Source organism: Malaclemys terrapin, chromosome 2 (genome assembly GCF_027887155.1).
Source record: "Malaclemys terrapin pileata isolate rMalTer1 chromosome 2, rMalTer1.hap1, whole genome shotgun sequence".
NCBI classification, from domain to species: domain Eukaryota; kingdom Metazoa; phylum Chordata; order Testudines; family Emydidae; genus Malaclemys; species Malaclemys terrapin.
This window is the reverse complement of record NC_071506.1, coordinates 143,034,338-143,060,542: the sequence shown is the minus strand read 5'-3', so window position 1 is coordinate 143,060,542 and position 26,205 is coordinate 143,034,338. Positions and strand designations below refer to the sequence as shown.

The 26,205-nt window shown below is 61.9% G+C and overlaps 1 protein-coding gene across 8 annotated transcripts in view; it reads left to right on the top strand.

The window, feature by feature from the left end:
• The window catches only part of PSD4 (pleckstrin and Sec7 domain containing 4), a 30,053-nt gene extending 10,647 nt beyond the window's left edge, over positions 1–19,406 (top strand). For 6 of the 8 annotated variants that reach the window (XM_054019830.1, XM_054019824.1, XM_054019831.1 and 3 more), the window contains exons 2-16: positions 1,478–2,634; positions 7,935–8,013; positions 8,458–8,911; positions 10,463–10,642; positions 11,059–11,139; positions 11,627–11,739; positions 12,445–12,503; positions 14,209–14,298; positions 15,115–15,158; positions 15,790–15,956; positions 16,298–16,368; positions 16,742–16,887; positions 17,375–17,519; positions 18,021–18,164; positions 18,701–19,406. In XM_054019830.1, coding sequence (XP_053875805.1) covers positions 1,636–2,634; positions 7,935–8,013; positions 8,458–8,911; positions 10,463–10,642; positions 11,059–11,139; positions 11,627–11,739; positions 12,445–12,503; positions 14,209–14,298; positions 15,115–15,158; positions 15,790–15,956; positions 16,298–16,368; positions 16,742–16,887; positions 17,375–17,519; positions 18,021–18,164; positions 18,701–18,952 — 3,024 coding nt within the window. In that variant the 5' untranslated portion in view covers positions 1,478–1,635 and the 3' untranslated portion in view covers positions 18,953–19,406. Of the gene's footprint in view, positions 1–58; positions 162–1,477; positions 2,635–7,934; positions 8,014–8,457; positions 8,912–10,462; positions 10,643–11,058; positions 11,140–11,626; positions 11,740–12,444; positions 12,504–14,208; positions 14,299–15,114; positions 15,159–15,789; positions 15,957–16,297; positions 16,369–16,741; positions 16,888–17,374; positions 17,520–18,020; positions 18,165–18,700 lie in introns of those variants that run through there. The other 2 variants (XM_054019826.1, XM_054019825.1) reach the window with 2 other exon arrangements.
• The last annotated feature ends 6,799 nt before the right edge of the window (positions 19,407–26,205 follow it).

Sequence of the window (26,205 nt, the reverse complement as noted above, 5' to 3'; positions counted from 1 at the left end):
GGGTGAGCAGAAATGGAGCCCACGGACGCTAGGTCAGAGGTATCTGTGTGTCTGCGGGCTGGCGCATAGGGCCAGCTTCAGGGATGGGAGAACTCTGCGGACTTCAGGGACTCAGGCCTGCAGGTGCAACGCAGGGGCCAAAAGGGCAAATGTGATCCCAGGTGCGTACAGGAATCTCGGGTAGGAGCAGAGCGCTTATTTTCCCTCTGTATTTGGCCCTGGTGCGACCGACCGTTGCTGGGATCATGGGTCCAGTTCTGGTGTCCCCAATTCAGGAAGGATGTTGATAAATTGGAGAGGGGTCAGAGAAGAGCCACAAGAATGATTAAAGGATTAGAAAACGTGCCTGAGCGTGAGAGACTCAAGGAGCTCCATCTATTTAGCTTAACAAAGAGAAAGTTAAGGGGACTTGAGCACTGTCTATCAGGGAACAAATATTTAATACTGGGCTCTTCAGTCTAGCAGAGGAAGGTCTCACATCATGCAAGGGTTGGAAGTTGAAGCTAGACAAATACAGACTGGAAATAAGGTGTAAATTTTTAATGGTGAGAGTAATTAACCATGGGAACGATTTACCCAGGGTCTCGGTGGATTCTCCATCACGGACAATTTTTAAACCAAGACTGGCAGGACTGAAGTCCTGCAAAGTAGCATCTAGGCTTTGTGCAGTCCTGCACCAGGGTGATCTCCATCCTTAGCCCAGACGCCAGGCATTCCCCCTCCAAGTGTACTGCACATTTCTTTGTAGCTTCTACGCTCTGGGGGGCTGTCCTTTCTCCCTGTGTGGTACAGTGTTGAGCACACTATGGGGGCCGGAAGCACGACAGATAACACTCCTCGTCTGAGCACTGTCATTATCCCCATTTTACAGATGGGGAAACTGAGGCATGGAGCAGGGCCATAGTCACTCAGAGAGTTAGTTGCAGAGCTGGGATTAGAATGCAAGTCTCCCAAGCGCGTACCCTAGTCACTAGCCTACACTCTGAGTGCCGCCAATTCCTAGCTCTTTTCCTCTTTTCCAAAGGAACTCAGTATCAATGTCCAGATGGGGAAACTGAGGTGTGAGGTGGGGCCGTGACCTATCCAAGGTCACCCAGGCCAGTGGCACAGCTAGGAATTGAACCACTTCCTTTAAAAATGAATTTCTCATGGAGCCCTTGACGTCGGCAGACACTGCTGACCAAACAGAAAAAAACCCCGCTCTGTTCTGCTCATGTTTGTTTGCTGCGTCCCCCATGTGTCTGGGCACCTGGTGTGATAAATAAATTGTCACCACCATGTACCGTACAAACCCTGTGACCTACAGGTGAATTTCCCTGCTTTCAGTATCGCTCATAATTCCTGGGCCGGGTTGCAGCGTCTCTCGCCCCCAGCGGCTTGCATTGTCCTTTCCTGGGGTTGTCTAACATGCCCATTTCCAGCCCATTTCGTTGAACGTTAACTTGTGGTTTTGTTTGCTTGCCCTCCTTTGCTCCAGGGTAGACCCGAGTGCCATGGGGAGCCTCTCTAGAGAGCCGGCTGCTCACTGCTTAGCAAACAAGATGGGAGAAGAGCCCACCTTGGCTTAACTGGACCTTTCAAAGCAAAGTCAGGTGTGTTGGCAACCCCGGTGCGTGGTTCCTGGTGGATGGTGACATGGATCCAGACGGCCCTTCCAGCCACACGGAGCCCATGGACCTCCTGGCTCCTTATGCCGCAGAAGCTACAGGATGTAGGCCTGGAGAAAGCCTCTTTAGGATTCAAGATGCGATTGTGTTCTCCGATAATTACACAGACCCAGGCAGTGCCTTGTATGCCCAGTCCCCCTCGGGCCCAGAGGGCCACGGTATTGGCAGCTGCTCCTTGGAAGTCGCTGCTGGGGACTGTGAGACGTCTCCGGAAGAATTTGCTGGCCTGGGGGGTGGAGAGATGCTGTGCGCCGTGGGGAATGCACTTGGTTCAGAGATCCCTGCAGTGGAATCTCCACCCCCTCCAGCGGAGAACCCGAATGCTCAGGACGAGGGGAAGAATGACGCTGCCCAAGCACTGTTCTGGTCCGGGATCCTCCAAGCTCAGCTGTGCATGCTGGACCTGCAAGGGGAGCTGGAGAAGCAAGAAGAGCCTGTCACTGAGCTAAGCAGCTGGTCCCGGGGCCCTGAGGACGCACTGAGCCGCGCCCCGGCTGCACAGGGCTTGCCCATCTCCTGGGAGCCGCTGGACGAAAGAGCCACCGCGGCCAGCGACAGCGATGACGGGCAAGAGGCCAGCCCAGGGAGGCAGGAGGAGGAGAACTGGTCGTCCGAGGAGGAGGAGGAGGAAGAGCAGTGCCTCTTCTACAACAACCCGCTCTTCCAGGAGAGCCCGGGTCCCGCAGGGCCCAGCCCCTCTGACGGCCCTGCCTTTTGGAGCGCCGCCGAGGGGGACGGCGCTGGTTCCAGCGATGAGGCCGATGGGGCTCCCCAGGGCGAGCCGGTGTCAGGTGGCCAGCGGGAGGAAGAGCTCTCGTGCCCCTTCACTGAGGCGACTGAACCGGGAGCTGAGGATGAGACGCTGTGCGATTTCCCTGCCTACACGATGCACTGCAGCACCTGGGCCCCCTTGGTGATCACGGAACGGGACATCGACGGGGCCTGTTCGATGGCCGAGGACCCGGAGGTAAGAAGCAAGCAGCCCATTCGCCCTTTGTCAACCTCCTCTGGTGGCCAGGCTGGAGGGAGGGGCTTAGTGGAGGGACGGCCCATGTCTCCCCCCTCACCCCACCCTCTCAGGCCAACCTGAGTGATCTCCGTTTAGCGAAAGCCCCCCTCAGCCTGCCCAGCATGTGCTGTGGATCCACTCCCAGCACTATGGAGCTATGAGATGGGGGGGGCATGAAGGGGCTGTGCCCACCTGGGTCCGTACTGATCTGCAGTATTGACCCCCTCAGCCCATCCAATCCGACCTGCTGCATAACCCTGGCCGGGGAACGGCACCAGAGGGAATTATTTCCCCTGCTCTGCGTAAGCCTAGCAAACCAGGCTGCCAGGGGTCTGGTGGGAGGTGAATTACCTCCAGTAGCAGGAAAAGCCCTCCCCTTGGCGTAGGCAGAGTGCTGCTGTCACGTCTTGGGTGTAGACAGCCTCAGTAATTTGGAGGCGTGGCCCGTAGGAACTACATGTCCCAAGATGCAGTGCTCCAGGGCGCCCTGGACAGGAACCAGCACAATCAAACCATGTTCTGGGACCAGCTGCAGGGCCTGGCCCCTGGGATGAGAGCAGCCACTTTGCACATGGATTTGCTCGTGCATCTCCCATGATTGTGTTCCCAGACCAGGCCATGGCATTGCCCTCACACTCGTGCTCACGAGGGGTGTGAACAGCAGCATCCATGCAGACACTGTGGTGCTGCTGCAGGGCGTGGATTCCTCGGAGGCTGCGTCCCCTCTCACTTGCACTGATGTCACTCCCTTGCTTTCTGTGGCGTGACTCCTGATTGACACTGGTGGAAGAGAGAGGACGGGCCCTGTGCTCTGGGGAATGGGAATATAAACTGGGTGTAAAACTATGCCGTGGGTCTGAACTCCCTCGGGCGCACACAAGCTCACCAGCCTGCGAGGGAAGCAGGCTGGAGTAACGTCCCTACTGAGAAGGTGGAAAGTAGCGTGGCCTAGCAGACAGAGCACCACACTGGGACTTGGGAGCCCCAGCTCTGCTGCTGCATAACTTTGATGGTCCCTTGCTGTGCCTCAGTTTCCCCAATTGTGAAGTGTGGCTGACTCCTTGGAGATCAACTGCTGGGAGGTGCTAGATGAGAGCTCAGTTTGAGTAACGTGGAGGGCAGGCCACTTCAGCCCACACCCCCTTACCTCCCCTCCTGTCAGTGGCTTTCTTTGCCACAGTACAGGGGCATTCTGTGGCCGTATACAGGTAAATGGTGAATAGAGAAGGTGCCAGTAGGGGGTGCTCAAGAGCAGGCATCCTCCTCCTGGGTTTTGCAGGACCAATCAAATGGGTTGCTGTGCTGCCGCCATCCAGCTCCTCACCGTGGCCTCAGGCCTGAGCTCTGCAAGGCCACATGCTGGGAGGGCAGCCGTGCCAGGTGCCCATTTTCTGCCCTGCATGGGCCACCCAGAGCCTTCTGATAGGCAGGATGGGGGTGGGGGGTAATACAAACATAGGAGCGAGTGAGGCTAACGCAGTCGCAGGGATCACTCAGCTAGGCCAGTGTCAATCCAGCGTCACTGCCAGGGAGTTGAGCAGAGTGACTCCGGATTACAGGGGTGGCTCTGAGAGCTATTTTTCCTCTCTAGCTCTAATGGGAGTCAATGGGACCGAATTCGCAATTACTCTGTAGAGCGGGGTGGGGAGGTTAAGGGGGTGTTTGGCCCCCTTTGAACTTCATAGAATCACAGACTATCAGGGTTGGAAGGGACCCCAGGAGATCATCTAGTCCAACCCCCTGCTCAAAGCAGGACCAACACCAGCTAAATCATCCCAGCCAGGGCTTTGTCAAGCTGGGCCTTAAAAACCTCCAAGGAAGGAGACTCCACCACCTCCCTAGGCAACCCATTCCAGTGCTTCCCCACCCTCCTAGTGAAATAGTGTTTCCTAATATTCAACCTAAACCGCCCCCACTGCAACTTGAGACCATTACTCCTTGTTCTGTCACCTGGTACCACTGAGAACAGTCTAGATCCATCCTCTTTGGAAACCCCCTTCAGGTAGTTGAAAGTAGCTATCAAATCCCCCCTCACTCTTCTCTTCTGCCGACTAAACAATCCCAGTTCCCTCAGCCTCTCCTCATAAGTCATGTGCCCCAGCCCCCTGATCATTTTCGTTGCCCTCCGCTGGACTCTCTCCAATTTGTCCACATCCTTCTTGTAGTGGGGGGACCAAAACTGGACACAATACTCCAGATGAGGCCTCACCAATGCCGAATAGAGGGGAATAATCACTTCCCTCGATCTGCTGGCAATGCCCCTAGTTATACAGCCCAATGTGCCGTTAGCCTTCTTGGCAACAAGGGCACACTGTCGACTCATATCCAGCTTCTTGTCCACTGTAATCCCCAGGTAGGTTCTGGGGCCATGTAGGGACCTGCCCAGCCCCTGGGGTCAGTTAGAGCTACCTCTGGGCTGCTCCAACTCATGATCTGTTTTTCATAGCATCCAATGAGCCCTAGGGGTAAAGAACAGACTCAGTGCAGCACGCCCCAGCCATGCCCACATTCCCCCCTCATGGGCTCTAGAGGGCAGAGAACAGACACAGCGCAGGGTGCCCCAGCCCCGCCCCTGATCTGCTCCCTGTGGGCCCTGGGCGGCAGGGAACAACCACAGCGCAGGGCTCCCCGGCCATGCCCCCAACCCCCTCATCACCCTGGGGGGCAGGGAATAGCCACAGCGCAGGGTGCCCTGGCCATGCCCCCGATCTGCCCCCTATGTGCCCTGGGGGGCAGGGAATAGCCACAGCACAGGGTGCCCTGGCCATGCCCCCGATCTGCCCCCTATGTGCCCTGGGGGGCAGGGAATAGCCACAGCACAGGGTGCCCCAGCCATGCCCCCAATCCACCCCCTATGGCCCTGGGGGCAGGGCACCACACCAGCTGGGGAGGCCATTGCAGAGGCAGGAGCCCGAGGGGGCCATTTACACCTACCCTAAGGCCTGTTTAGTGTGTCAAACCAGTGCGAGGGGAAACCGAGCCAAGAAGTGGGGTTTGGGCCAACCCCTCAGCACCAGCACCGTGGGGCAGCCCCTGACGCTGCTTGCCTGGGCTGAATTCTGACCTCAGCTCCATCGAGGGCCCTGATCGCTAGGCCCGTTGGGCCAGGAGCAGGGCAGGAAATTCTAGGGGCCGGGGAGCCCGGCCCCGCCCCAAGCCCTCGGGCCAGGGCTCTATTTTTAAAACTGGCCTGGCGTGGCTGGAGCCTGGCTCCAACAGGGTACTGCTCAGCATGAGCCTTCCTGTGGATTGTTTGCAGCGGTGGCTTGGCACCTGGCCAGTCTCCAGGGTGGGGTTGGGCTGGGGATGAGGCAGCTGGGCTGGTGCGTCAGGCTTTGACGGGGGGGCGGGGAAGGGGGGAGGGTGTCAGCCATCCTGCCTGGGCAGGGGGGAGTCCGTGCGGGGGGGGGGGTGACGCACATTTCTGGAATATTTCCCAGGAGCAGCACCCGGCTTCGGGGGCTGCCGGGGGTGGGAGGAGAAGTTTTGGGGTAGCTCCCGTGTTGGCTTTCCTGCTATTGCAGTGACTGGGGGGGTGACGACCAGAGTTGGGGTGCTGGGGCTGGGGCGATGGGGTGGGGCTGGAGACGGAGGGTCCCTCGGGCGAGGGCCAGCACTGCTTTTGGGGTCACTTGGTTCGGGGGCCTGGTTCTCAGCCAAGGGGAGCAGTGGGCACTGAGCACCTGTGGAGGTCAGACCCCAGCGTGAGGCTGAGATGACGCTGCCCAGAGTCTGTCAGTCTACAGGATGCTGCTGGGTTAAACCCGCGGATGTCGAAACCAGACACATCCCCCGAGCTGTTACTGACCCCGGATTGCTAGTGGGGGAGGAGTTCCTCAGAGCCGGTTCTCACCACTCCCACCAGGACTGGTCGTGTTTGTGTAACCATAACTCTTCGGGGCCCCACTCCCAGACTAACACCCCTCTGTGCTAGGCACTGTACTTGTCTATTGCTATTAGAGGTATTGAGATAGCACCTAGGCACCCCAACCATGTACCAGGACCCCATTGTGCTAGGCGCTGTACTTTTCTATCACTATTAGAGGTATTACGGTAGTGCTTAGGTGCCCCAGTCACAGACCAGGCACTCTGTTGTGCCAGGCACTGTATGTCCCATTTCTCCCTATGTGCCAGATTCCCTGGATGAACTACATCTCCCATGATGCATCATGGTCTCACCTCTGAACCACATGCTTTAGCATGGGAATCATATGAGTGCAGGTGCATGCTGGGCAATGTAGTCCAGCCAGGGAACTCCACCCATCCAGCACAATTGAATAAGAGATACCAGAACTATAACTCCCATGAGGCACGGTGGCTCCATAGACAGATGTGGTTGAATGTTGAACTGACCCAAAATGTTTCTGCATTTCTGAATTGACTTTTTTCTGACCTTTTCATTCTGTAAAAAATTGTCAGTATTTTTGCCTTCCGTCCCGATTCAGGAGCAAAACCGATGTTGAAATACCAGGATACTGTGATTTCTGCTCAGCTCCCATCCAGCCCTGTGGGTCAGCTGGGGTCAGGTCAGCCTGTCACCAAAAAGGCCAAAGCAGAAACAGAGATGGGCAAGGGCTGGGCCGTTGGTTTAGAGAGGAGAAAAAGTAGGGAGATGGCAGAGAGCTGTTAAATAGAGTGAGAGAGAGATGGGGAGAACAGCAGGACCTGCCCTATTGTGTAATGCCCCTGCCAGGGGACAATCGATGAGTGTTAAAGGCAGCGAATGAAAAGCGCACACAGTGCCTAGTTAACCTGTGGAACTCCCTGCCACAAGAGATCAGAAACAAAAGAGGCTCAGCAGCAAATCAGGCTTGGTTACCTTCAGTCATATTATAAACCCTCCTGCAAGTGCTAGCCACTCATTAACAGGGCCTGATAGAAACTTCCCTTCCGGTGATTTCAGAGTCGGTTATTGTGGAAGTTCTGTTGTTTCTGTAACAGTCGCTGGTGCTGGCCACAGTCGGGGCCAGGAGTGTGGGCCGGAAGGGCCAGTGCATGTTGTTTCCAGGGAGGAGGATTAAGCCGACCAGGGGATGGGGTGGATTTTCCCTCGCTTGGCTTTTTCCAATGGAGATTGGGCATCTCTTTCTACAATCTGGGTGTCCTGGGCTGGATTGTCCACCTGCGTTGAGCAGGAGGCCAGGCTGGATCAGAGCAGCCCCGCCTGGCCTTACCAGCCAACTCCCTGGCCTCCGCTCTGTTCCCGGCAGTTCTTGGGCTCCTGCGGATTTTCTAATGTGTCTTTGCTTTTTCTCCAGGCCCTGGGCTGCCCCCCCGACCAGCTGGCGGATGAAGCCGTCTGCCACCCCCCGGTTGTCCTGTGCAGCGCGGAGTCGGGTGAGTCCTGGGACCATTCGGGGATGCGCCGGCTGTTCTGCGATCGCTCCTCCCTGGCCTATAGGGGGTGGGGGGCTGGTTGTGAGACCAAATGTGGGGGGGCAGACCGTACCCACCTGCTGCTGCTGGTTACTGTGCCTCTCTGCAGCAGGTGGTGCTGCAGCTGTCCCAGACGACACTGCACTGGGTGAACCCTGGGTCTGAGCCAGTTGGGCCAGGCCTGTGTGCCATGCTTAAAGTGGGGCGTCCGTCATATTCTATGGACAAGAAAGGGACATCACATCTGCCTGCCCCCTACTCCCACTCTGTCCTGCCCCCACCCCATCTGTCCTGCCACGCCAGCAGGGGTCTGGCCCCATATCGCGGGCAGGAGGCTGGCTGGGGCCACAGCAGTGGGGGAGGGGGGCTGTGCTGGGGCCATTGGTAACTGGACTGTCCCCACAGGTCTCAGTGGTGCTCTGGACCAGGGGGAGGGCGGCTTGCTGTTTTCAGCTTCCAGCACCTCCATGGTATCGACCCTGCTGCACACCGAAGACTGGGACCACCCCAGCCCCTGCGAGCTCCGGCCTCCGAGTCCCTCTCCGGGCGGAGACAGCTGGAGCCCCCAGGCCTCCCCGCAGCACACCGCGGAACCAGCTCAGCACCAGGAGGCGGATTTGGAGCTGCCAGCTCCTGACCCTGACAGCCTGGCGCCCCCCTGCCTGGTGGCAAAGGCGTCCCAGAGCACTTCCTGCCCGCGAGGGGAAGTCACTGTGGCCGAGTCCCCGGCTGAGTCGCTCGACACAGCGGAGGGGAAGCCGGGCAGCGCGGCGCAGGGGCAGGAGATGGAGGAACTACCCCCCACGCCTGGAGATGAGCCTGTGCTGGGGGAGGAAGGCAGGCTGGAGCCCACCCCGGGGTAAGCCAGCTTGCGAGTAGGGCCACGGGGAACCAGGCGGGAGGTCACGGGACTCAGGCAGCCACGACATCCTCCAGCTGTGGTTAGGCGCCGGGGCTGAGCTGAGCTTTGCACTGTGAGGGCACCTGAGATGAGAGCTGGCAGCCATTTGGTGAGCACTCCGAGAGGGTAGAGATAGCTGAGAGCTAATGGAACCTGCTATCCGTCCGTCCGTCCATCTGTCTATCCATCCCTCCCCATACCCGCCTCAATCCATCCCTCCCCAGACCCCCCTCGATCCATCCCTCCCCAAACCTCCCCGATCCGTCCCTCCCCAGACTCCCCTCGATCCATCCCTCACCCAACCCCCCCGACCTCTCCTCGATCCATCCCTCCCCAGACCCCCCTCAATCCATCCCTCCCCAAACCTCCCCAATCCGTCCCTCCCCAAACCCCCCTCGATCCATCCCTCACCCCCCCCCTTGATCTGTCCCTCCTCAGACCTCCTTCAATCCATCCCTCCCCAAACCTCCCCGATCCGTCCCCCCCCCCCGGACCCTCCTCGATCCGTCCCTCCCCAAACCTCCCCGATCCGTCCCTCCCCAGACCCCCCTCGATCCATCCCTCACCCAACCCCCCCGACCTCTCCTCGATCCATCCCTCCCCAGACCCCCCTCAATCCATCCCTCCCCAAACCTCCCCAATCCGTCCCTCCTCAGACCTCCCTCAATCCATACCTCCCCTCGATCCCTCCCTCCTCAGACCTCCTTCAATCCATCCCTCCCCAAACCTCCCCGATCCGTCCCCCCCCGGACCCTCCTCGATCCATCCCTCCCCAAACCTCCCCAATCCGTCCCTCCCCAGACCCCTCTCGATCCATCCCTCACCCAACCCCCCCGACCTCCCATTGATCCATCCCTCCCCAGACTCCCCTCAATCCATCCCCCCCAAAAACCCCCCTCGATCCGTCCCTCCCCAGACCCCCCCGCTCGATCCGTCCCTCACCAGACCCTGGCTGGGATGATTTAGTTGGGGTTGGTCCTGCTTTGAGCAGGGGGTTGGACTAGATACCTCCTGAGGTCCCTTCCAACCCTGATATTCTATGATTCTATGACTGCAGGCATGGGCTCTTCCCCAGCCTTACCCCCCTTTCTGATGCACACATGAGTTGATATAGGATTTGCTCACTCCTAATGGGGAAGCAGAATGAGAACCCAGCTTCGTTCGCTCTCCGAACTGCAGCCTTTGCCCGGTGAGCTAACGAAGAGCACTCAGAGGCAACAGCAGCAGTAGTAGGACTCTTATCCTTACTTATCCACAGACTCGTGTCTGAGCGCTGCGCACAGAGGGGCAGATCACAAGGCCCCATGCATCACTTACACTGCCTGAGCTAGACCCCTGAGGCTCAGTGGGTGGGGGCTGGGCAGAGCTGGGCCTTGCAGCCTGGCACATGGAGCCAGTGCCCCCCTCCCAGCGGCAGGCTGCTGCAGTAGAGGGCTGGACTCAGCCAGGGGGAAGGGAGTGATGGGAGGGGGGCCCCCCTGCTTCTGACACCTCCATCTGCCCCCTCAGGTGTCCCAGGCAGGAGGACGCAGGGGAGAAGCCAGGAGATCTGGAAGTGCCGCAGCCCGACGGGGCCCTGCTTGCCAACGGGGCCTCCGGGGACCAGAGGGCTGCTCAGCGGCTGGCAGCGCGGCTCTACCACCTGGACGGCTTCAAGAGGTCGCAGGTGGCCTCCTACCTCAGGAAGAAGTAGGATATAAGTGATGTTTCGGGCAAGATGGACGGTGTTCTGGAGTGCCCCCGCTGGGAGGGCTAGAGTAGCCAGGAGCTCCCCCCACAGCCAGCGCCCAGCCCCACTCCCCACAGTGGCCCCCGCTGAGAGGGCTGGAGTCACCGGAAGTTCCCCCCACAGCCAGCGCCCTGCCCCACTCCCCACAGTGCCCCCCACTGGGAGGGCTGGAGTAGTCAAGAGCTCCCCCCACAGCCAGCGCCCTGCCCCACTCCTCACAGTGCCCCCTGCTGGGAGGGCTGGAGTCACCGGGAGCTCCCTCCATAGCCAGTGCCCTACCTCGCTTCTCCCAGTGCCCCCTGCTGGGAGAGGCGGGGGCTGGAGTAGCCAGGAGCTCAGCTCTGCGCTGCTCTGATCTGCATGTGTTGGTTCCCAGCAACGAGTTCAGCCGGCAGGTGGCGGAGGAGTACCTCACCTTCTTCCAGTTCAGCGGGCAGACTCTGGACCGTGCGCTCAGGTAAGGGCACCACAGATCCGTCCAGAGCGTTTCCCAGGGGAGCAGCGCAGGACGAAAGCTTGTGGGGAGGGGGGCAGAGGGAGGGAGCGCTCGGAGCAGCGCTATTAATTCCTCATCTCTTGCGCCGGACCCAAGGCCAGCCAGAGAGGGCCGCAAGGTGCCAGGCGCTGGACACACAGCATACTGGACAGTCTGCACCCCGAAGAAATGACAAGCTAAATAGGGCAGACGTGGGGAGGGAGACGGGGATTGGAGCAAACGGCTGATCAGCCCCAGGCAGAGAAAGCCCCCAGGCCACGCAGCTCTGGGTCCGAGGAGGTAGAGTCCCTGTTGCAGGGGCCTGGAGCTGCAAGGTGCCAAGGGCTGTACAAAGACACCTGGGGCTGCAGCAGACAAGCGGCGTGCGCAGGGTGGGGAGGGGAGAGGATCCAGCTAGTCCAGGTGCAGCTGCAAGTCTCCCGGGCGGTGTCTCCTCTGCTCTGGGCAGGTTCTTCCTCAAGGCCTTCGTGCTGACTGGAGAGACGCAGGAGCGGGAGCGGATCCTCGGACACTTCTCTAAGCGCTACCATCTCAGCAACCCTGACGCCTTCCCCTCGGCAGGTGAGCTCTCTGGGACCCCCACCTCCCCGCCCCGGCTTACAGACACCTCTGACGCACCCTGGGCCTGATGCTGCCACTCACTCCCCACCGGACTGGTGCTGCTCTGTGCCTCAGTTTCCCTACCCACACTAGCAAAGGCAGGACCATCACGCTTCTAAAGAGTGGCGATGCACCCCTCCCAGCCCTCGGGCCATTCAGAGTGCTCATGGCACCTGCCACCGAAAGGTAGCCACCTCTGGGCTGGAACCAGGCAGCTGTTTAATGGCACCACAAGGCTGCAGGCCAGTTTAAGACAGGAAGTGAAGAGTGCCGTGCCACAGGAAGCTGCGAGGGTGGGGTGAGGGTTAGGGGCAGAGGCGATGAATGGAGCTGGAGTTTGGCTGGGATGCCCACGTTTTACTTCGGAGCCCCGGGATGGAGGCGTTTCGGGATCCCCAGTGCCCCCCTGTGAATGCCCACGATTGCCCCTGCCCCCACCCCAGTACTCAGTAGATGCCGGGGGAGGAGCCGTGCCACGGAGATCTGGGATCATTTGCCAGGAGGCTGCCACGGTGCCTGCATGGGAGAGGTGCCAGGCGGGGCGATCTGTGCCCTGGAGGGCCGTGGGCCCCCCGCTATCCACACGCAGAGGGCTCTGCAGATCTCTCCTGCCACTGACCCCAGGCCGGCTCTGTGCCAAACACACGCTCCCTCTCTGCTCCCCAGATGCTGTGCACACCCTGACCTGCGCCCTCATGCTGCTCAACACGGACCTGCACGGGCAGGTGAGCCCACGGGCATGGGGGGGGTTCCAGGGGGCAGCATCTGGCCTGTGGCGATCTGGGAGCCCCTCTCAGCAGGGAGGGCGGGTTCAATGGGGATCTCACCAACCAAGCCCAGAGTGTGGTCCGACTGCCCATGCCAGGGCGGTGCCCAGAGCTGGGTGTTTCGTGGCACAGAGGGGAAACGGGGTTGGTACTGGGACGTGGTTCCCATCGGATGGTGCTTTGGTGCCAGTGTGCAATGAGTTAGGGGGGCTAAGCCCATCTCCAGCAGGGAGGGCTCACGAGGGGCAGGGTGAGGACTGGGGGCAGGTGGCTGTGCATGTTCTGGGTTGCAGCAGCGGGGAGGGATGGTCCGTCCGTCTGGCCCTTTTCGTCAGCACCACAGTCACTAAGGGAACCGATCGGACGAAAAAGCAAGGCTAAAAAGCTCGTTAGTAAATCGGCAAGCTCAGTGGGGGGGGGGGGCGGGACAGGCCTCCAGTTAGCGCACACGTGCGTGGACACAGGCTCCGTGATCTTGCACATACTTGTGTGTGCATGGCCATCTGGGTGCTTGCCCAGGCGTGTGCTCATGGGTTTGTGCTAGCGTATGCCCGTGTCAGAGGGGAGGGAGATCCGTGGAGCTGGGGCTGCCCGCTGGTTTTGGCTGGCATTTCGCTTTGCTGGGTGTCTCTCCTTGGCCCTCACGCAGCTGTCCCTGGTCACACACAATTCCAGCACCGCTCAAGGGGCCCATTAGTCTTCGGCTGATCTGGGGAGTTGGGCAGTGCAGCGACTGGCCCTGCAAACTCCCCTTCTCCTGCTGCTCTGGGAGCCAGCCCTGGTGCCTGGCGGCACCCAGATGGGCCCCTGGCAGCTGTTCTGTGTGGGACCCCAGGCCTCGTACCCGGGAGGAGCTGTGCCCGTGATTCACACCCTGGGTCAGGGGGAAGGTCACCCCTGAGAACAGTGCCCCCTGCCCAGATGCGTCATGCTCCATGCTGCAGCTCCAGGGTGAAATGCTGTGTGAGTGTGGGCACAAGGCCCTGGGTGTGCACGCCACACGGGCTGTTTGCCCAAGAGCAGGCATGTGTGTGAACAGGGGAGTGCCTGTGTGCAGAAACACGGGCGTGGAGGGGTGTGCCCAAACAGGCTCCAGCACAGACCCGGCCCCCGGACTCCTGGGTTCTGCTCCTGCCTGCCACCCCCCTCTCGCTTTGTGCTCTTAGGGGCAAGGAGCGACTCTGCCTGTCACTGGGATAACCACGTTGTCACGGGCAGGCTAGCGGAGCGAGGGGCTCAGGGCCCACCCCCCAGCTGAGTTGTCAGCCCTTGGGATGGAACCGTGGCCCCTCCTCCGTTAGCCTGTGTCTGTGGTCCTGGCCAGCACTAGAGGGGGCCAGACATGGCACTGCTGCCCTCTGCTGGCTGGATGTAGCGTCGTGTAACAGTGTGTCATAGCCCCGGCGCAGCTCCTCTCCAGGGCTCTGGGAGCAGCAGGCCCTGAGTGCTAGAAAGATTATTTGGCTCCATTATCCAGGCTGTGGGAGGTCAGTGCCCCTGGCCCTGGGGCCAGCCCTGGCCTAGGGTGGGGCCATGTGCGGGGCCATGTGCGCTGGGCAGCATTGAGTGCCCCGCGGGCACAAACCCAGCCCTGTTCTCACTGTGATCCATGTTTCTCCCACCCTGGTGTGTGTGTGGCACCATCGCCCCCTTGTGGCTGCAGAACATCGGCCGCAGCATGACCTGCCACGAGTTTGTAACCAACCTGGACGGCATGAGGGATGGGCAGAACTTCCCCAAAGATCAGCTCAAGGTACTGAGCCCCTCGGCCGGGCAAGCTGACGCCACTGGCGTCGAGAGCTTCCGGCCTGCATGCCAGCTGAGGGCCTGGCACACCCCGATACCTACCCAGCTGTGTGTCCAGCCATTGCACCGTCCATCCAGTCACCTGTCTATCTGTCCATCCTGTACAGATCTATCCATCCACCCCCGTATCCATCTATCTACCCCCCACAAGCACACTCTGTCTATCCCCATCCACCCCTGTATCTATCTATCTATCTATCTATCTATCTATCTATCTATCTATCTATCTATCTATCTATCCCCATACACCCCCATATCTATCTATCTATCTATCTATCTATCTATCTATCTATCTATCTATCCCCATCCACCCCCTCTAGCTATCTCTACCTATCCCTGGCACCCTGCCCCCAGTGTCTCAGTGCTGCATGGGGTGGGGAGGGTAACAGGGCTCCGCGTGACCCTGTGTGTGTGGGAGGAACGTGGCTAATCCCGGAGCCCAGCCCCATTCCCCATTCCCGTGCCGTTGGGGAGACAGCCCAGGGAATGGCTGTGGGGTCGCAGTGATTGCAGCGAGGGTGATGCCCCCCCCAGATGGGGGTACCCAGCCGTCCCAGCTAGGGCTGTCTCTGCAGAGGATGGCATTTGCAGCAGCAGCCAGTCTGGCAGCGGAAGGAACAGCTCTGCCCAGGGTAGTGCCAGGGGGAGGCAGGGACCCCCGGCTCTCTTGCTGCTAGGGGGCAGCGTGGGGCCTGCCCCAGGCAGGGGGCGGGGCTCTCACAGGGGACGGGGCCCCTTTGACACCCTGTTACTCTCCTGGCAGGCCCTGTACTACTCCATCCGCAACGAGAAGCTGGAGTGGGCCATGTGAGTACCCGGGGCCACGCCAGCCTCCCACTGCCCCCGCTGCCTGCAATGGTCCCTCCCGGGAGCCACACAGTCTGGTCCAACCCCCATTCCACCCCATGGATTAAGCGCATGTTCCATTCTGATGGGGGGGGCACAACCTGTTCCTTTCTGACCATGGGGGGATGAGTAGGAGCCACAGCCTGTTCTATTCTGACCATGGGGGGAACGAGTAGGAGCCACGGCCTGATCCATTCTGACCATGGGGGGAACAAGTAGGAGCCACGGCCTGTTCCATTCCGACCATGAGCAGGGAAGGTTAGGAGTCACGCCATTATGACAGGGGGATAAGGGGGAGCCCTGGTCTGTTTCATTCTGACCATAGGGAGGATGGGCAGGAACTACAGCCTGTTCCATTCTGATGACGGGGAGTAAGGGAGAGCCATGGCTGGTTCCATTACGATGCGGAGTAAGGGAGAGCCACGTCTGTTCCATTCTAACCACGCGGGGTTGCAGGAGCCATGGTACATTCCTTTCTGACCATGGGGAGGCGAATGGGGGGGGGGGAACCCTGGCCTGTTCCATTCTGACCCAGGGGAGGGCACCGTGCCAGCCCAGCCTGTGATGCCGGGCTCCGTGGCTCCCCCTGCAGGGACGAGGAGGAGCTGGTCAGCACCCTGACGCCCCGGCCACCCAGCACCCCGTCCAGCCGGAAGAAAAGTAACCCCTTCCTGACGCTGACCCAGGATGCCAAGGCCACCACATACAAGGAGGGGCAGCTCGCCCGCAAGGTGCACGCCGAAGCCGATGGCAAGAAGAGTGAGTGTCGTCCGTCTCCCTGGCAACCAGCATGGGGGGCAGTGACATCCGTTGCCTGGCAGTCAGCATGGGGGGAGTGATACTTGGCAACCAGTATGGGGGCGGGAGTGACACCGGCAACCAGCGCAGGGTGTGTGATGCCTGTTGCCCCAGCAACCAGCCTGTGTGTGTGTGTGTGTGTGTGTGTGTGAGTGAGAGAGAGAGAGAGAGAGAGAGAGAGAGAGATGTGTCACCCCGGGAAACCAGCATTGTGGGGTGACACCCATCACAGGCTGGGGCGGGTGGAGCTCTCACCCTCCTTGGGGCTGGGATGTCACCCTGTATGACCTTTGCCCTTTCAGCACCCTGGGGGAAGCGAGGCTGGAAAACCTTCTACACAGTGCTCAAGGGGATGGTGCTCTACTTCCTCAAGGTAATGCTGGGGTCCTGCTGTGGAGCTGGGGGTGCAGGGAGGGGTGGGCAGCGCCGTGGGGCTGGGGGCGCGGGGAGGGGTGGGCAGTGCCGTGGCTGGGGGGCACCATATCTAAAGTGGCTTTGGGGGCTGTTTGTGGCTCAGATCCATGTCTCCCTGATGGCCAGCCGAAGCCCCCGGCAGACACCAGCCAGGCCCAGCACCCCTGGCCCAGCCCATGGAGCAGGAGCCGCCCTGGGAGTGGGTCCCTGGCGTAGGGGCACAAGGGGCAGGCAGTGGGGGCAGACAGGCTGTGCCGGTGGGGGCTAGGGCTCCAGACAGGGCTGCCTGCTCCCGCCTCTTGGCTCATGCTCCATGTGCCCCTCCCCCGCAGGATGAGACCCGGGCGGAGGTGCCAGGCATGGAGGAGCCGATCGGGGTTCACCATGCGCTGGCCGAGAGAGCCTGCAAGTACAACAAGCGCCCGCACGTCTTCCGCCTCCAGACGGCCGACTGGCGTGTCTTCCTCTTCCAGGCGCTGTGAGTGCCCCCCCAGGCATGGTACTGCCCCATCCTGGGCATGATGCCCCATCCCCCCACCCCGGGCACGAAGCCCCCCGCCCTGCCCTTCTCCCCTGGCCAGGGCACATTGCCTCCCACCCCATCCTGGACACGCTGCCCCCACCCTGGGCATGCTCCTCCCCTGCCCTGCCTGGGCACTCTGCCCCAGCCCCCACACGCCGAGGCACACGCTCCCTGCTCCTTTACCTCAATCCCCCCTGTCCTGGGGCCTGCTGCCCATCCCACCCCGGAGGCACTGCATGTTACATGGCTCTGCCTTTCTAGCTGGAGCTTTGCCCGTGCCCCTCACTCCTGACCCGCAGCCCCCACTACACCCACCCTGGGAGCTGAACACAGACTGGGACCCAGCCAGGGGCAGCCGGCCAGAGCCTTCACCTGCGCAGGCCCCAGGGGTGCTGCCTCCTCCCAGAATCCACCCCCCAGTCTCTCCCTCTCTCCTCCCCAGAAGCGCCGAGGAGATGAGCTCCTGGATCTCCCGCATCAACCTGGTGGCCGCCATGTTCTCATCCCCGCCCTTCCCAGCGGCCGTGGGCTCCCAGCGCAAGTTCATCCGGCCCATCCTGCCCACGGCACAGTGCCGCAGCTCCCTGGTGAGCTCCCCAGCGCTGCCACCCTCGGGCATGGGGCAGGGCTGCCCCCAGCAACTGCCAGCCACGGCACCTCTCAGTGATGGGACCCCCAGGGCCCTCAGTGACTCCCAGCAATGGGACCCTCAGGCCCCTCAGTGACTCCCAGCCACAGGACCCCCAGGGTCCCTCAGCGATTCCTCAGCAAAGGGACCCCCAGGCCCCCTGGGGGTTTTCTCCACAGCCTGAGGGGCTCACTGACAGGGGCATCTTCCTTGGCTCAGTTTTGCCCCCTGGTGCCACGCCTGAGTACCCCCCCATGGGCTCTGCCCCATCATGGATTTGTGGGCCCGTCAGCACCATAGGTGGTGACTGGATCAGCTTCCCGGCTCAACCTATGGCGGCCCCGTGCCCCATGGATTGGCTACTTGTCGTGGCCATCCCTCCGGCCCCAGTGGCTGTGGTTCCCATGGGGGGCTCCTGGGGATGTGTGGGGACTCCTGAACTGAGCTCATGTCCCGGCAGGAGGAGCAGCACCAGGCCCACGAGGCATGCATGGACAAGTTCTCGGATGAGCTGGGCGAGCACCAGCGGAACCTGCCAGACAAGCGGGGCCGGGGTCGCGACCTGGAGGAGTATCGGCTCAAGAAGGAGTATCTGCTCTATGAGGTGGGTACTGCCCTGGGGGCGGGCATGGGCTGGGGCGGGCCGGGAGGTCGCTGTGTCCTCAGTAGGGACGGCTCAGAGCCAGGGGGCTCAGCAGGGGGTGCCGTGCTGCCAGGGGCAGGGGCTCAGCAGGGGGCGCCAGGCAGTAGGGGGCAGGGTGGGGGATCAGCAGGAGGTGCCACGCTGCAGGGTGAGGGATGCGGGCTCAGCAGGGGGCGCTGTGCTGTAAGGGGGAGGGGGCTCAGCAGGGGGTGCTGTGCTGCCGGGAGAGGGGCGGGAGCTCAGCAGGGGGCGCTGGGCTGTAGGGGGGAGGGGGCTCAGCAGGGGGCGCTGTGCTGCCGGGGGAGGGGGTTCAGCAGGGGGTGCCATGCTGCCAGGGGCAGGGGCTCAGCAGGGGACGCTGGGCTGCAGGGAGAAGGGAGGGGACCTAACACTAAAGGGAAGATCACAGGGCATCCCAGGTGCGGCCGTTCCCCCTCCTGGTGCGTTGCCCCCCAGAGCTGGCCGCAGCCGGGGCTCATGCTGCACTCACCTTGCAGAAGCGCCGCTACGAGACCTACGTGAAGCTGCTAGAGGCGCGGCTGTGCGGGGGCTCCGAGGCGCTGGAGCAGTGGGAGGCACGGCTCGGGGGTACCGACTCAGCCGATGAGGGGCTTGGCCTCACCAAGTCGCACTCCAGCCCCTCGCTCAACCTGGACTTGCCGCCCACCGGCGTGAAGGTCAAACGCAACATCTCCGAGCGCAGGACGGTCCGCAAGATCATCCCCAAGCGCAACAAGCAGCTGCTGTGACCCCCACTCCCCGCGGGGCGCCCAGGGATGCCCCCCGGGCACTCGCCCCAGCACAAGGTACGAGCCATCGCCCAGACTGGAACCTGAGGCTCATGCACGACGGCACCGACAGCACGGAGCCCCCAGGTGGCGCCAGCGTCTCAGCAATGGGGGGTCGATGGAGGCACCAGGAGTGGGTGCCCCTCCCGGGGGGTCCCAGCCCAGGACTCTGAGCCCTCCCTGCCCTTGGAATGGGAGGGGCACCGGGCCCTGCCCATGTGTCCCCCCCCAGGAGGCAGCGCTGCCTTGATGGACCTGGGCTGGGCTGGGGGACACCTGATGCAGGACGGTACATCCTGCCAGCTGAGCTGGGCTCTGGGCCCCTCCGGGGGGCCGCACCCCCCACACCGGCTCCTGATTCCTGTTCTCAGAGACTGGAAGCCGCCAGAGCAATAAACCAGAGCGAGCCATGGAACCGTGCCCAGGCTGCATGGGGATGGGGCTGTTCCCCGCCTGGGCAGTGTGCCCCACATCATGGGGGGCAGTGGGGCGGAGGAGGAGAGCGGGGACAGCCAAACCCAGGGGCCTGCCTTGGCAAAGCCCTGCGCTACCCCATCACCCCGAGCCCAATCCTGCAGCTGGGGCTGGGCAGGACGTCGCACTGATGGGTGATGGGCCCTACCACTGCTGCAATGCCCTGGTGATGGGTGCCGGATGGATATGGAATCCCCCTCGCTCGCCTCTGCCCCCACTGGACCTGTTGGAGAGCCCTCGAGTGCTCACCAGAGCGTAGCTGAGCTGCGGGGGCAGGGGCAGCATGACGGGGGGGAGGGCGGAATGAAGAGCACCGCTGGAATTCGGAGGTGCCTGGGCACCTGGGCTGAACCAGCCCCACAGGGAGCCGCCTGGCCCAGCCCAGCTGGAGGCTGCAGCCAGGAGGGGCTGGGAGCCAGGGAGTGAAGGCCCCGGCTACTCCACCATGAGCTGCCCCCCAGCTCTGCCAGTGCCCCTCATGCCCGACCTGCAGCCCCCTGCTAGCCCAGCCCTGGGCTCCTCCTAGTTCTGCTGGTGCCCCTCACGCCCGACCTGCAGCCCCTGCTAGCCCAGCCCTGGCCCCCCCATCCTGGGCAGATGGTGCTGGTTTCCTATCCAGCTAGCTGCTCCGCTGGTTCTGTGGCCCCTCCCCCAGCCCTGACTGTCCCCTGGGCTCTGGCAGTGCCTGGCTGGGGGTCTCTGGTTGCTCCATGGGGGCCGGGGCGCGTTGCCCATGTCTAGGAACTCCCTCGCCCACAGATAGGCACCAGCTGCCCTGCCCCGAGTGAGGTGCTCTCTGGTTCCCCAGGCATTCAGAGGTGTGGGGCCAGGACTCCTGGGTTCTCTCCCTGGCTCTGACATCCTGCAGCCAATCTGTCTTAGCAGAAAGGTGGGGGCTGCTGGGACTCCCAGCCTGTCCCTGGGCACTATGGCCCCATCGCTCCTCCCCTCACACCCTGCCCCATCGAACACTACCCACCTGGCCCACCGCTGGCTCTGCCCAGGACTAATGGGTCACCCAATGGGAGTCTGCTGTGATGGCGTTCCATTGGCTGGGTGCACTGTCACTCATTCCGCACCTGGCAGTAGGCGGAGTCTCTGCAAGAGGCCAGGGATACACGGTTTGGTGAGGAAGAGCCCTCCCCCGCTAACGAGCCCATGGTGCCGGGGTCCCGGGAGATGGAGCTGCCGGCGTTTAACACGCCTGCTCCCGGCCCAGAGAAGAGGCTGAGGCTGCGGGGCTGGAGAAGACAGGTTTAAAGCCAGCTCAGGTGACTACTCAAGAGCACTGACTGCAGCAGATCCGTGGTTCGGTTCTGACCTGGGACCGTGGGGCGGGCAGTGGCTCCGCGGGCACCATCCTCCTCTTGCTGGGCCAGGGTAGATCAGGACTGGCGGGTGCAAGAGTGGCCTAGCCCTGGCGGTCCAGGCAAGTCTGCCCCGGCCACAGCTGCCGTGCACATGGGTGGAGGGGGAGCAGGCCAGGGGCAGAGTGCAGTGCAGAGCGTGGGGCTGTGAACCCAGGAGGGCCTGGGACAGGATGGCAGGAGTCCATGCAGCCTCCCAGGCTGGTTCTGGTTCTCTCGGGTGTCCCAGGCGAGTTTGGAGCCTGGAACCCAGTGCAGGTCGCTCAGGGGGAGTCAGGCAAATTGGGACGAGCCAGGGGGTGGAATGGGTTGAAATGCTATGGGAGATGCCCTGCTATGGGGCTGGGTGCGAACCTGGGACTCAGGGTCCCGGCCAGGAGAGTTTCTGCTCCTTCAGGGTGAAATGGCCCCGGGAAGCTAAACCCTGAGCGGGATCTCAGCAGAGCAGCGGCCGGTGCCGTGCAGCGAGTGCCCAGCCAGCCGGCGCCCTGTGCAATGGGAACTGTGAGGATCAGCCCATTGGGCAGCGCCAGGGGGTTACGTGGCAGCCTGGTGTGTGATTTTGGGGGATCCCTGGATTCCCCGCCCCGAAAACCCTGTGGGCTCAAACTCACTGCCCAGTCTCCTGCTGAGCAGCACGTGCCCCTGGGGGCACAGGCGAGCGGCATGCAGAGGGAGCAGTGACAAAGGCTGGCCAGCAGGGGGCAGTAGTGAGCAGCTCTGGTCTCACAGTCCCTTAGCACTAGCTGCCCCTTGCCTTACGCTCCCTTGGGGCCAGGGCAGTGGCAGATTTCCCGGGCCGTGGCCTGCCTAGCGTGCCCAGTCCCGCCGTGCTGGGGGCTGCACTGGGGCCGGAGTCTTTGCTCCGGCTCCTAGATTTAGGCACCAAAATAGGAACTAGGCTCCACTGCAAACTTGACCCAGGTGTGTCAGGTGGCCCCAGCCCAGAGCACGGCCCATGTGCATGGGGAAGCCGTTGCAGAGGGACCATGGTGGGGGGTGAGACACACCCTGAGTGGGGCGGGAGGGCATTCAGGAAGCATCATGCTCAGCGCCACTGGCAGAATGACAGAGCCATGCCCCCAGCCGGAGCAAAGCACCACGGCCGATCCATTCCACGCCTGCCCTGCAGGGAGCCACTGCTGACGGGATTGTTACAAGGAGCAGAGAAATCAGGACTGGGGGGCGGGGGGGGCTGGGATTGGGGCTGCGGCACCTCGTCTTGGTGCATGGGGACGGAGCCGGGAATGCCGGGGGTGGGAGGGCTTGGGGGGAAACCAGTGGGTCCCTATTATGTCACAGTCACACCTGCTTCCACCAACCCCCTACGCCAGGCCCGGCAGAACTGAATAAATCAGAACAGCTCTACGGGCCTGCTCTGGGCCGCACCCCTTGTGCCCAGTGCCCCGTGGGGACAGGCCCCAAGCGTGGGCCCCAGCAGACAGAGCCGCCCAGCCGATATTCATGGGATTTGATCTGTAGCCCCCGACTATGGCAGATCTGAGCTCCCCGCCCCCCTTACAGCTCTGCCAGTGCCCCTCACTCCCGACCTGCAGCCTCCTGGCTGGGCTGCCTCCCTCCTCCTCCTGGAAGGGGTGAGCTGGGGTAAAACCCTCCTGGTGGCAGGTTCTGCGACCTGCCCAGTCTGCAAACTAGCCCTTGAAGTTTCCGAAAGAGCCATTCATCCCCCCGCTCCCCCGTCGGCCCCCTCACTCCCCTCCCCCCCGAACCCTGCAGACCCAGGTTGCCCTGCCCCCCCCCCGACCCGCCAGTTGCAGCATCATCCCCCTCCCCAGCCCAGAACCCATGACTCAGACGTCCCCAAATCATGAGATCTTTACAGCTCATTTGTAACGGTAGGTCAGGGGTTGGATTCCCCACCCCATTGCAAGGTGAGACCCAGACTCGGACTGTGGCAGACTCCAGCCACAAACTGACTCACTGCCCACTGGCCTCAGCAAGGGCCTCTTAACACAGCCACCCAACCCCCCCGGCCCCGAGAGCTGCAGGGGCAGGCGCCCCCCAGCCCAGCGCAGGCCATGCCCAGGGGGGGGGGGGGGCAGTTCCAGCCTCCTGCAGAAGCGGCTCATTCTGCTGCTAGAGCGCAGCAGCACCAGGGCTGGCAAGCAGGCGAGGTCAGGATCCTTAGTGGTCTGAACTGAGCTCAGGGCCCCGTGTGCTCACACACAAAGTAGTTCCTGCCCCAAAGACTTGACAAGAGCTGGGGGCAAACTGAGGCCGGGGAGGGAAGCGACTGGCCTGTGGTCTCCCAGCAGGTCAGCGGCTGAGCCGGGACTAGAACCAGGGGTCTTGAGGCCCAGCCCTGTGCTCCATCCGCTGGGCTTCCCCACCTCCCAACAAAGCCCCCTTCTGTCTGCGGCTGCTGGCACGGTGCTGGGGGCTGGGCCACGCCCAGGTGGTTAGAAGGAGGAGGCCAGTCCTGCCCTGGTTTTAAAGCAGCAGGGCTCCACCCCCACACGGGGCGTTACCGTCCAATATCACGCGGCACCGGGCCGTACACAGCTATAAATGTCCCAGACACCAGAGAGCTCTGTGCCTCAATACCTGGACATGCCATTCCCAAATGTGGGTGGAGTGGGGGCTTCGAGTGAACTCCAAAGAGCAGCCCCCTCACCCTCCGGGTCCTCCAGGTCTTGGGGAGACGGAGCCCATCTATGCAGAGCTCTTCATGCGTGGGCAGGGGGCTGTATTCCCAGTGCGGGAGGCCGCAGGTTCCAGCCCCATCTTCCCAGCCCGGCGGCCAGCCTGCTCCGAGAGAGCCCTGCCTGGCCCAGCCAAGCCACATCCACCCCGCTATGGCTGGCGGGCGCCTCCTGCTCCTCTAGCACCACCGTTGTCTGTCCGCCATCGCCATGGCACCTCAGGGCACATGGGCACCCTGCCCCCCTCAGCTGAGCTGAAATGGGGGGGCGTGATGTGCAGGGGCTGCAATGCTCCATGCGGCTGAGGCTGGGCTGGCACTGTCTAACGGGTGGTCTCTAGCGCGGCTGCTGGACTCCCACAGACCCTGGGGCCCCTTGTCCCCGGTGTCATCACAGAGGGTCCCTCTATCCTGCCCTGGCTGCACCACAGCCAGGGCCCAGCCCAGCCTGGTAGCACCTGGCTGGTGCCCTGGAGCGGGGCGGGGGTGCAGGCCGTGGAAAAGCCAGATGCAGCAGTTAAAAGGAGGACAGGCGCAATGATCCTGCAAATTGCCACATCTGTATAATCTGCCTTTTATTTTCTGCTTCATGAACTTTTATTTCCTATTATTTATTCACCTCCCCGCCCCCCCCCAACTTCTCGTTAGGATTCACCGCGTTGCGCTCCGCTCCGCAGCCCCCCGCACCTGCAGCCGCCGACGGCTCAGGGCCCCCGTGATAAACAGCCCCCCGCGGGGAGAGGGGAAAACAGAGCGTGAAAACAAACCACACAAGGAGGGAGGCGCTGGGCCAGGGAGGGGGAGTTCGCAGGGATGGAGGGTTTGGGGGTACAGGTGTTTGGAGGGCTGGAGGGTTTGGGGGAGTTTGGGGATGGAGGGTTTGGGGGTACAGGTGTTTGGAGGGCTGGAGGGTTTGGGGGAGTTGGGGGAAGGAGGGTTTGGGGGTACAGGTGTTTGCAGGGCTGGGGAGTTGGGGGATGGAGAGTTTGGGGGTACAGGTGTTTGGGGGACTGGAGGGTTTGGGGGAGTTGGGGGCTGGAGGGTTTGGGGTACAGGTGTTTGCAGGGCTGGAGGGTTTGGGGGAGTTGGGGGCTGGAGGGTTTGGGGGTACAGGTGTTTGGGGGATGGAGGGTTTGGGGGTACAGAGGGCTGGGGGGCAGGAGAGTTGAAGAGGATGCCCACTCCAGAGGGAAATATATGCAGACAGACCCAATTGTGGAGAGTCTGTGAGGTTCCCCCCACCTCCAGCCCTGGAGACCCCAGAGAGGCAGCTGGCTGGTCCGTCCCCCCCCCACAACTCCCCATTGCATGGAGTGTGAGAGTGATGGGGAGGCTGTGTGTGTGTGTGTGTGTGTGTGTCCCTGCCGCTCCCTGCAGGAGGGGATGAGCCCTGGGACTGGGCAGGTGCAGGGGGCTGGACCCATGGTACGGCTGATCTCTCTGCCCTTCCAGGACCCCAAACTCTGGGACCCCAGATAAAATAGGACCAGCTCTTGCCCCAAGGGGCCTGTGCCCCCCCATGTCCCCCATCCTCCCCAGCCTGCCCCCATACCCCCTCCTGCTCTCCAGCCCCTTGTACCCCTCAGCTGCCCTCCTGTTCTCCGTTCTAGCTTCCCCCAACTCTGTCTCCAGCGATTGCTCAAGTGGGGCCACCAGGTGGCAGACACAAGGACAAGGCTCCCCCCACCCCAAGAGCGATGGGAAAGGAGTTGAGGGGGGACCTGATCCCCACCCCTAACCCTCCAGCATGTGGCATCTGGGCTGCAACACTGAGCCCATGAGGCTGAGCACGGGTGGGAGCCATCTGGGAACCTGCCCCTGGGGGGGGCTAACTGGGGTGGGACAGAGCAAAGGGGTTAAGGCCCTCAGAGCTCACAAGCCCCGCCTGGTTGAGGCCCCCACACTGGCAGAGAACAACACCCCTCTTCGCAGCGTGGACAGCACTAGGACAGGGCTCCCCCACCCCTGCTGTTCTGCCCACGGAGCCCCCTTGGGGGGGGACACGAGCTGACCAACGCTGCCCGCCCCTAGCACAGGAACTCTGGCCTGGGCCAGCTGCGAGCGGGGAGTGATGCCTAGAGGCCCCCAGGCAGGGGGCTGGTGCGCAGGTTGACTGATGAGGTGACACCAGATGCCACAGACACAATCCCTCTCTTCCCCTGGGCACTGAAGCCTTTCACTTCCACAGCCTGGTTCAAATCCAGTTGCAGGATTGGGGCTGGATTGGTGCAAAGTGTGTTTCTAAACCTCACTCCTGTTGTACGCTGCAGCTGACATGCCAAAGCCGTTCTGTGAGTGTTTCGCCAAAACCCTTAGCCGCCCACAGCAAGTGCCTGAAGTGCGGCTAGTTCTGGGCTGGAATTTTGTTTTTAATTCAGTAAATACATTTTGAATCAAGTTATTTTCCTTAGGACTTGGAATTTGCCAAAAGTTTTTCAAGCATTTTATCGCTAGTGCAGCACAGCAAAGTCATTGCTTACTTAGCCACATTTCTCATGGCGGTTATGGGACGGGGGAAAAGAGCGCGGATTCACAGGGGGCGGAGGGGTATTTAGAATGAATAAAAACAAAAGCTCTTTCAAGGCTGCAAAGGGAGTGACCATGCAGCTGCCTCTGGGGTGAGACACAGGGATCCCTCGCCTGGTGCTGAGATGCAGCTGCCTCTGGGGAGGAGTGTGGCAGCTGTTTATGTTTCTTGTGGTTAAGGCCGC